General features: G+C 42.0%; 3 protein-coding genes across 3 annotated transcripts in view; all 3 read left to right on the forward strand.

Annotated features, from left to right (window-relative positions):
- Positions 1-1,586: 1,586 nt before the first annotated feature.
- LOC104807549 (probable NAD(P)H dehydrogenase (quinone) FQR1-like 2) lies at positions 1,587-3,905 on the forward strand. Its single transcript, XM_010532877.2, has 2 exons — positions 1,587-2,268; positions 3,336-3,905. The coding sequence occupies exons 1-2, from the start codon at positions 1,694-1,696 to the stop codon at positions 3,583-3,585; spliced, it is 825 nt and encodes a 274-aa protein (XP_010531179.1). The 5' UTR covers positions 1,587-1,693; the 3' UTR covers positions 3,586-3,905.
- Positions 3,906-4,294: 389 nt separating this feature from the next.
- Positions 4,295-8,299, forward strand: LOC104807551 (probable Xaa-Pro aminopeptidase P). Its single transcript, XM_010532879.1, has 16 exons — positions 4,295-4,510; positions 4,704-4,767; positions 4,847-4,986; positions 5,085-5,369; positions 5,460-5,582; positions 5,846-6,112; positions 6,198-6,284; positions 6,417-6,481; positions 6,623-6,689; positions 6,808-6,942; positions 7,038-7,118; positions 7,236-7,290; positions 7,389-7,493; positions 7,583-7,654; positions 7,770-7,894; positions 7,998-8,299. Exons 1-16 carry the CDS (start codon positions 4,418-4,420, stop codon positions 8,157-8,159), a joined length of 1,926 nt encoding a protein of 641 aa, XP_010531181.1. The 5' UTR covers positions 4,295-4,417; the 3' UTR covers positions 8,160-8,299.
- Positions 8,300-8,867: 568 nt separating this feature from the next.
- LOC104807550 (UDP-glycosyltransferase 72D1) overlaps positions 8,868-9,772 on the forward strand; it is a 2,581-nt gene continuing 1,676 nt past the window's right edge. The window contains exon 1 of the mRNA XM_010532878.2: positions 8,868-9,712. Within this exon, the coding sequence (XP_010531180.2) occupies positions 8,983-9,712 (730 nt within the window). The 5' untranslated portion in view covers positions 8,868-8,982. The remainder of the gene's footprint in view (positions 9,713-9,772) is intronic.

A 9,772-nucleotide genomic window follows, 5' to 3' on the forward strand; every position in this document is an offset into this window, starting at 1 on the left:
TTTCGCGTGAATTTTAAAAATTTTCGGTGTGACCAGTGTGACTAGTGTGACCAAGTGACTAGTATGACCAGTGTGACCAATATGACTAGTATGACCAAAACTAAAATTTGAACGGTGTGACCAGTGTGACCAATGTGACTAGTGTGACCAATGTGACTAGTGTGACCAGTATGACCAATGTGACTAGTGTGACCAAAACTAAATTTTGAACGGTGTGACCAAGGTGACTAGTGTGACCAGTGTGACCAAAAATAAATTTTAAACGGTGTAACTAATATGACGTACCTTTGTTTTCGTTGTCAATCCGTTCCATTATCGCTCCGAATATTGATTTGAAATTAAATATACACCTCTTGCATATTCTTCGACAGATTTGCTATACATCTATCTCATTTTCATAAAAAAAAACCACACGATTCACTCTAACAATCATAAAACTCAAACTCAAAACACAAAGTTTATGCATCGAACCAATCTCTTGTATTAATGAACTTACCTTCAGTTCTTGTCATTTGTTTTGTCTTAGACCGACTCAAGAAGAAGATATGAGGTCGTCGGTGAAGATATGTTCAACGAAATAACCATTTTTCGTTTGTTTTTCTATGTATAAAAATGAAATGAGAAAGGAGAAAATGGAAGAGTTGAGAGAAAAATAAGAGTGGAGAGAGAAAGTTAAGAAAGAAATGAAGAGTTGTCAAAGAATGAAAACGAGAGAGATGAATTCAAAATGAAGAGAGGAGTATCACGTTACTTTTGTGAGAGGGTTAATTATGTCTTTTGTTCTTTTTATTCTTTTTTCCAAAATTTTAGGGTTTCGAAGGGTATACTATGAAGTCTTTATAGCAAAGTAAAGGTATTTTTGTTATATTGACGGTTTATGTATTGAACATTAACTTTAGAAATATTATAATTTTGGTTATTTTAGAAACCCTTTATTATATAATTTATTGTCAATTATAATTTTTTAAATCTTATTACTATTTCTGTTCTCGCAGCTTTAGAGGCGATTCATGGTGGTCCAAGGCATACATGGCACAACAGAGAAGCGTGGGATTAATAAATTAATATGTTTTTAATCAATCGATGGACCACCATATTAAAAGAAATAATTTTAGCGCTATAAATTGATTGGTGCGAATATCAAAGTACTCTACTTATTTTATTTCCTTTTGTTTTTTTTTTCTGGTCATAAACCAATGAGTAAGTTCCATGTTAGCTTGAATGTAATGACCAAATCTAATTTGCTCGATTCATTATTTTAAAATAAGGTGTGTGTATATATATATATATATATGATGTAATATTGCGAGTACACGCGCTTACAATTAATTGATTGGATATGTACATGGGCCAATTTATTTCCCAGTACCATGAATCGGTTATCATCAAGGATATAATGGGCCTTAAACAGGCTATTGAACCAATATTTGAGAAGCCCATTAATTGGGCTTCCAGGAATAACCAAAGCCCAATACTATGAATACGGCGCCGTTTAGTGGACGTTGACCGTGATCGATCGTCGTTCAAAAGGCACCCCCGAAGCTACTAACCGGATTAGATAAAGATCCGCTCATAAACCTTCACTAACCCCGATTTAATTGGAGATCAGTATCGTTATTAATTTAATTAATCAAGTGTTTTATCAGGCGATCCAATTGTATTGTGTCCTTTGTGGAATTCGGGTAAATCCTCGATGGGGAAAGGAGGCGGATGCGTTCCAAGCAAGAAGAAGAAGCCGCCGTCTCTTCCCCCCGGAGATGGCCCCGCCGCCACCGATGTCGGTGGAGCTGCGCCGATCCCGATCGAGGATGATCGGACAACTGGAGATGGCGAACATACGGCGACGACAACCAGCGCAGGGACAACGCCGGCGATTGCGGCCAGGATCCCGGTGAGGATCTTCATCGTCTTCTACTCCATGTACGGGCACGTAGAGAGCTTGGCGAGGAGGATGAAGAAGGGCGTCGATGGCGTCGATGGGGTGGAGGCGACGCTGTACAGGGTGCCGGAGACGCTGCCGAGGGAGGTTCTGGAGCAAATGAAGGCGCCGCCAAAGGATCCGGAGATCCCGGAGATCACGGCGGCGGATCTGGCGGCGGCGGACGGATTTCTATTTGGTTTTCCGACTAGGTATGGGTGTATGGCTGCGCAGATGAAGGCTTTCTTCGATTCGACGGGGCAGTTATGGAGGGAGCAGACGCTCGCCGGAAAACCTGCCGGGTTCTTCGTGAGTACGGGGACGCAGGGCGGGGGCCAGGAGACCACCGCGTAAGCTTCCTATACCGCACCTTAATGTCGTTGTATTTGTTGTATACTACTTGTGAAGCTGAAGTGGGTAGAATTTGGGGGAAATTGGTTCATCGGAGTAGATTATATATTGGATGTGAAAGTGAATGACCCTATGCAAGTTTCTTGGGCCAGAAGACAGTGATTTGTTGATTTAGTTGGTAAGTAGAGCTCAACTTCGAGGTTTAACACTTCAATCTGTAGGTTATTGTGGAGACTGACTGGCGTTTAGATTCAGGGAGAAATTTCTATAGCTTAAAGTCTAATCTGAGAATTTGTCGTCATTGTATATTCAGTGAAAACATCCAGGGATAATAAACTTCATGCCGAACGCCATAGATGAAACATAACCGGCATTCCGTTGTTGCTTATTAGACAGTTCATTTCTATGGATTCTCAGTATAGTGTATTAAGGGGCAAAGATTTACTGAAAAATGTAAAGTGATCTCCTATGGGATTCAATTCTCGTACCATTCTTTTGGGTGGAATAGATTCTAAGTACCTTGACTTCTCTTAACATCTGCTTGCATATGTTCTCCTCTTTCTTACGAAAGAAACTTGTATGACAAATATTACTCAGAACATTCTCTAAGGAGGTTCCTAGCCTCCTTTTTCGAGGAATGCATTATGCATCTAGTTACAGTTACATAATTGGATTCTTCTCCATGCCCTCTAGCTAGTTTTTTTCACTTTGGTTGTGCAGTAACTTGTTATCAACATTTTTCTCAGTCGCCCTTATATTACTCTGCCTCGTTGTCTACCATGCAAGTTTGTTCAATCTGTGAATCTGGTGAGGCCTCAGGTAGTGCCATAAAAAACAATGCATAATTGAATTTGGCATCACACCTCAAATAGGTCGTGTGATATATATGCTTCTTTGTTACAAACTTTGGTTGGTGGTCCGGGACGTGTCTAGAATTTGGTCCTTTTTCCTGGCATCATTATGCATGCAGATGCATTCAAAACTCATTATCATTTTATCCGCTGACATGTACATACACATATATATATGTAGAGGGTCATTGTTGATATCATGTCATTGGTTGCAGTTGGACAGCAATCACACAGCTCGCACACCATGGAATGCTATTTGTCCCCATAGGGTACACCTTTGGGGCCGGAATGTTCAAGATGGATTCAATCCGAGGAGGCTCTCCATATGGAGCTGGCGTCTATGCCGGTGATGGGACCAGACAGCCTACCGAAACAGAGCTTGCTCTCGCAGAACATCAAGGAAAATACATGGCTGCCGTGGTCAAAAGACTTTCACAGTCTGAAACCTCGGGTTCTCTCGCTTAATAATTTGTGATCTCGTTACATTAGTTCAATGGAAAAATGCATTGTTTTGGGTGTTTACTGTGTCAGCAATCTCGGTCCGGACAAGCCTGCATCTTTGAGACGTTCCAAAAATTGAAAGTTCAAATCAAAGGGTTCCTTCTTACTTCTTGATGGGAGCCGAAGATGCGGAAGTACGGATAGGAGCCGGTGGGTTGTGTACATGAGCTTATTGAGTTCTCTTCATCTGTGGTTTTGGTTTTTGGTCTTGTACAAATTTGGTTTTGGCACGTTATTGGAGTGGATTCAATGTTATTTGAAGCCAAATTTATTGCATTTTAATTGATTGAATTAACAAATCCTTAGAATATGGTGGACCAACCCATGTTTTCCCATGACGTACTTACTCTATTTTCATAATTCTACGTAACTTGGATTTAATTAATTGAATTATTTATTATTCACACAACAATAAATGCTTTGGTCTGACGAAGTTTCTTTCTGTTTTCATTTTTTTTTTGGCGTGTCAATGGATAATCTACATGTAACGGAAAATCTTATCCTTGGTTTATCTTATTGGGAAAAAAAATCTTTTTATTCGTTAAAAACGGGGGGTTCTCAGTGTCGCCGAGGAAATAGGGGGTCTTAAGTGGAAGAAACAGAAAATATAGGGGCTAAAAATAGACGAAATGTTGTGTCGAGACTTCTTTCTTAGGAAAGACAACCAATTCTGCAGCTGTAAACTTGGAGTCCGATCACTCCATCCTTTCTTCCGTCTTCTCCTCAAAATTCTGTCTGCGTTCTCTGAGAGAAGGCAAAAGACGAAGAAAGACAACCTTGTTGAACACAAGCTTCCATGTCGGAGGTTCTCGCTTCCTTGAGGTCTCTCATGGCCTCTCACTCCCCTCCTCTCGACGCCTTGGTCGTCCCTTCCGAGGACTATCACCAGGTTTGTCACCTCCCACCTTTTGATTTCATTGTTGTGGATGTCGCTATGAACATTGATTTCTCCTCCGATTTCTGTTTTCGCCCTCGTCCTTCGTTTTTCGGTCGCCCCAATTGATGTCACCTTCGTAGATCTAAGAAATTCTTGATCGACTTTGGTCACGTGATCGTGTTTCCTTCTGTCGCTTCTGGTGCAGAGCGAGTATGTTTCTGCTCGAGATAAGAGGCGGGAGTTCGTGTCGGGATTCACTGGAAGTGCAGGTCCGGTTTCTGTAATTTTGAGTATTATCATAATATTTGCGTCCGAATGAATTTTCGTAAATTGGGAATTCCTGTTTAGGTTTGGCGCTTATTACGAAGAACGAAGCATTGCTGTGGACCGATGGACGCTACTTCTTGCAAGCAACGGAACAGCTCAGCGATGAGTGGAGGCTTATGCGAATGGGAGAGGATCCTGTTGTTGAAGCTTGGATGGCAGATGTGGGTCATTGCTCCTATTTATGATCATGCTGCTTTATGATTCACACAACTTGATTGTAATCCGAATTCATTCATGGCTGTTTGATTTCTTTGTGTAGCATCTGCCCTGCGAAGCAAGCGTTGGTGTTGATCCCTGGTGTGTTTCGGTGGACACTGCGAAGAAATGGGAGCAAGCATTTTGCAAAAGGAAACAGAAGCTGATCCCGACTTCCACCGATTTGGTAGACCAAGTGTGGAATGATCGTCCACCTGCGGAGATAAACCCACTTGTTCGTCACCCCATTGAATTTACTGGCCTTTCTGTTGTGGAGAAGTTGAAGGAATTGAGGGTCAAGATCCAATCGAAAAAGGCCCGTGCTCTGATCATCACTGCCCTTGATGAGGTATTTCTTGTATTTTCCTGTCTGTTGTATAACTTGAAGCTTCAGATGTTCTCAGTGGATGAATCGTACCAATGCTTTGCTACTGTGCAGGTTGCTTGGTTGTACAATATCCGTGGAACTGATGTGGCCTATTGTCCTGTTGTTCATGCGTTTGCCATAGTTACTTTTGACTCCACGTTCCTTTACGTGGATAAAAAGAAATTATCCGATGAGGTTGGTGTTCATTTTGTTTTGGGATCTGATGCATTATGCTGCTGTCTATGGAATTCTATGTTGTTAGGTGATATCCTTTTCCAACTTCTACATTTATTTCTCCCTTATGGTTCTTCTACCAATGGCAATTCTTACGGCCCATTGTTTCCTTGTTTTCTTCGTGTATTTGGCCAATCATGCGTTTCCGACATGATTGTCACATATTTACCAATTGATTTCAGTTCTACTGAAGTTTGTTCAATGGCTTCAAATTTTCTGTGCAGGCAAATGCATACTTACAAGCACTTAAAATTGAAGTTCGGGAGTATTCAGATGTCATCTCAGATGTCGGCTTGCTTGCTGCCAATCAACTTGGATCATCATTTGGAAAGGATCCAGGGTTCTACAATGAATTTGAAAATGGTGAACCTAACAAAGTTGAACGGATATGGGTGGACCCTGCTTCGTGCTGCTTTGCTCTTTATTCCAAATTGGACCCTGATTTGGTCCTTTTGCAACCATCTCCCATATCCCTTGCAAAATCCCTGAAGGTGATTTTCTTTGGAAATGGGTTTACTTCATACTTTTTTTACTGTGTAGGCTGCCTTATTTACTGCCTCATTTTCCCTATTCTAGAACCCTGTTGAACTGGAAGGGCTTAAGAAGGCGCATATTCGGGATGGTGCAGCTGTTGTTCAGTTTCTTGCTTGGTTGGATAAGCAGGTGCAGAATAGAATGAAACATATCGTTCACAAATTTTGAAACAGTGCAATGCTTGAGTACTATTTTGTGTGCTTGTGTCTGGTTTTATGTAACCTGCGAGTTAAGTTTCCGAAGCATGTAATATAATCACAGATGCAAGACCTGTATGGGGCTTCTGGATACTTCTTGGAAGGAGAGGCAAAGAAAAACATACCTTTGTAAGTTTTTTCCTTCTTTTTTGTCTTCTGTTTTCTTTTTATATTCATTCAAGATATTTTGATACATGATTTTCACAATTCTAGGTGAAGTAAATTTTGTTTGACTTTTAATTCCTCTGTTGTATTTGTGAAATAACCTAGGGGAACCGAAAAGCTAACTGAAGTGTCTGTGAGTGATAAGCTTGAAAGTTTCCGAGCCTCAAAAGAGGTAGTGTTACTTATCATATATTACATGTTTCTACTTTCTAGTTGAAGAGGGAAGTTACCTTCAGTAATACTATCGACATCCATGTTGATATTCTTTTTTTTTTTTTTTGTGATTTCAGCATTTCAGAGGTTTAAGTTTTCCAACTATTTCATCAGTTGGTCAAAATGCCGCAATTATCCATTATTCACCGGAGCCAGAAACATGTGCCGAGTTAGACCCCAACAAAATTTACTTGTGTGATTCAGGAGCCCAGGTTTGTCAAACAGCTAAACCATATAAGAAGCTAGTCCTAACACTGAGTTTGTACTCTGAATTCTGAAATAGTATTATTGTTGGTTTTGTCTGAAGTATCTCGACGGAACAACTGATATCACCCGAACTGTTCACTTTGGGAAGCCTTCAGCTCATGAGAAAGATTGCTACACTGCTGTATGTGTGCTTTTCAATGAGAGTTTATACAATTATGTGGAGATTTACTTGGAAATTGTACCTGCAATTCTAACATTTTTTTATCATTTTTCTCCGATATGTTCAATTGACATCTAGGTCCTGAAGGGTCATGTTGGACTTGGAAATGCTCGGTTTCCAAAGGGCACAAACGGTATACTCTACCTCATTTCTTTCTTTCTTTTTTTCGGGTACCTAAAAAAACATGGTCCGAGTTATCTTGTTAGATTGAATGTCCATAATAATCCATAGGTTATACACTTGATATACTTGCTCGAGTTAATTTGTGGGACTGCGGCCTTGATTATCGACATGGAACTGGTCATGGGGTCGGCTCCTACCTATTTGTTCATGAAGGCAAGTCGCTAGAAACATCATGAATATTTGTACGAGCGCTGTATTTTTAATTCCGACAGTCAGTAAGATTCATCAATATGGTTATACAGGTCCACAACAGATCAGTTTCAGACCAAGTGCTAGGAACGTACCTCTCCAAGCTTCCATGACTGTAACAGACGGTCTGTTTGTGCTGACATTGTTCCATATGGATCCTTCTTCGCTTAGCCTATATATATACTATTAGGGCAAAGTACTGAATGTCTGATTAAATATCATACGCTATATTTATTACAGAACCGGGTTACTACGAGGATGGGAACTTTGGAGTGAGGTTGGAGAATGTTCTTGTTGTCAAAGATGCTGAAACCAAATTCAATTTTGGGGACAAGGGCTACTTGGAATTCGAGCATATCACTTGGGTAATCTGTCTTTTCAGACATTTTCATGTTTTTTTCCTTCGTTCGGGGCGTATCATACGAAAATGCATTTCTCTGAGTAATTCTCGCTCTTGGGTTTTGGCAGGCACCGTATCAGGTGAAGCTGATCAACCTAAACAAGTTGACAGGGGAAGAGATTGGTTGGCTGAACGCATACCATTCAAAATGCAGGGAGGTATTGGCTCCGTTGATGAACCAAACCGAAATGGAATGGCTCATGAAAGCTACGGAACCTGTAAGTGCTTGATGACCTTTCCAATCGCACGCTTATTCTCTGTTATATCTAAACTCAAGCACATCCACATAAAACAGACCCCTCCCTCATGTATTCTGAAATAATAAAAGAAGAAGAAAGAAGCGTATTGGCACATTGCTTGTTCAACATTATTTCTCCTCTCTTTTTATCAACGGTCTTGTCTTGCCGCTTATTCTTTCCTCGTCTTCTCCTGTCCTCCTTTCGTATTCCGTTTTGTCTCTCTCGTCTAACCTTTTTCCGGGTACATTGACGTTGCTCACAGCGGCTGGGTCAGTTATCCTCACTGACTGAGTAAACCGCGGGCTATCAAAGGATTGATACGAGTTCAACCGTTGATTCTTTATCTCGAAATCTAACATATTCAGATTCAAAATCAGATATCACTAAAATCTTGGATGCCGACCTGTATCCAATGTCCATGTTAGGACAACCAACCCGGTCTTCTCGGTCGTGTCTAGGAACCCGTCAGGTAAGAAATCCAACGTTGCCGTGCCGTTATTTTCCGCGTTGTTGAACATTGACGACACCGATGGATCGTCCTCGTGATGCCACTATAAATTGATGGTGGTACGATTTCGTGCGATGTGACACATTGACGTCATGTAAGAAACCCAATTGGTAGGGGTATGACAGAAACAAAACACGAAGTTTTTATCTTTTCGCTCTTCTCTTCTTTTTTTTTTTATTTGTGTCATTGATGGTATCATCTGCTGTTAGAAATCTAAATAATTTGAACAACTCCGACAAATGAAACTAGCACGTGCTGGTTTCTGAGAGAGAATTATGGCCACTCATTTGGATTATATCCTGCGACATGGGGGTTGTGTATTGTGTTCTATATGTACAACATAACACACGCAGATCTTCACTCTTCTTGACACTTCCTCGCACGACGATGGGTACGCACTCAAAACCTCACGCGCTTCTACTCGCCAGGCCCGGCATGGGACACGTCATCCCCGTCCTCGAACTCGCCCATCGTCTCTCCTCCTCCCTTCACTTCCGAGTCACTGTCTTCCTTGGACCCTTCGGCCGCGCCATGTCGTCAGCCGAGTCCCACACCGCACGGGCCGCCATGGCGCGCGGCTCATTCGACGTCCGGGAGCTGCCCCCGGTCGACGTAACCTCCCTAGTCGAACCAGACGCAGCTGCCGTCACGAAGCTCACCGTCACGATGCGCGAGATGAGACCTGCGGTTCTGGCCACCGCCCTGGGGATGAGGCCCAAACCGACGGTCTTGATCGTCGATCTATTTGGCACGGAGGTTTTGTCCATAGCCGAAGAGATTGGTGTCGCGGCAAAGTACGTATTCGTTGCGTCGCACGCGTTGTTCTTGGCGCTGAAGGTGTATTTGCCGGTTCTGGACAAGCTGGTTGAAGGAGAGTACACTGAACAGAAGGAGCCCATGAAGATACCTGGCTGCAGACCGGTTCGACCGGATGAGTTGATCGACCCGATGCTGGATCGGTCGAACCGGCAGTACCAGGAGTGTGTACGTGTCAGTCTGGAGATACCAACAAGCGATGGCGTTTTTATTTTTATTTTAAAAAAAAACAAGCGATGGCGTTCTGACGTTCTCGTAAACACATGGGGGGGGGGGGGGG

This window comes from Tarenaya hassleriana, unplaced genomic scaffold (assembly GCF_000463585.1).
Source record: "Tarenaya hassleriana unplaced genomic scaffold, ASM46358v1 Cleome13, whole genome shotgun sequence".
In the NCBI taxonomy this organism is placed as follows: Eukaryota; Viridiplantae; Streptophyta; class Magnoliopsida; order Brassicales; family Cleomaceae; genus Tarenaya; species Tarenaya hassleriana.

Excerpts from the sequence above, each read along its gene's own strand:
- LOC104807551 (XM_010532879.1), top strand. The coding sequence starts at position 4,418 with ATGTCGGAGGTTCTCGCTTCCTTGAGGTCTCTCATGGCCTCTCACTCC. Across the intron at positions 6,482-6,622 it reads GCAAAGAAAAACATACCTTT|GGGAACCGAAAAGCTAACTG; the intron begins GTAAGTTTTTTC and ends GAAATAACCTAG. Across the intron at positions 6,690-6,807 it reads GTTTCCGAGCCTCAAAAGAG|CATTTCAGAGGTTTAAGTTT; the intron begins GTAGTGTTACTT and ends TTGTGATTTCAG.
- LOC104807549 (XM_010532877.2), top strand. The coding sequence starts at position 1,694 with ATGGGGAAAGGAGGCGGATGCGTTCCAAGCAAGAAGAAGAAGCCGCCG. Across the intron at positions 2,269-3,335 it reads GGGGGCCAGGAGACCACCGC|TTGGACAGCAATCACACAGC; the intron begins GTAAGCTTCCTA and ends CATTGGTTGCAG.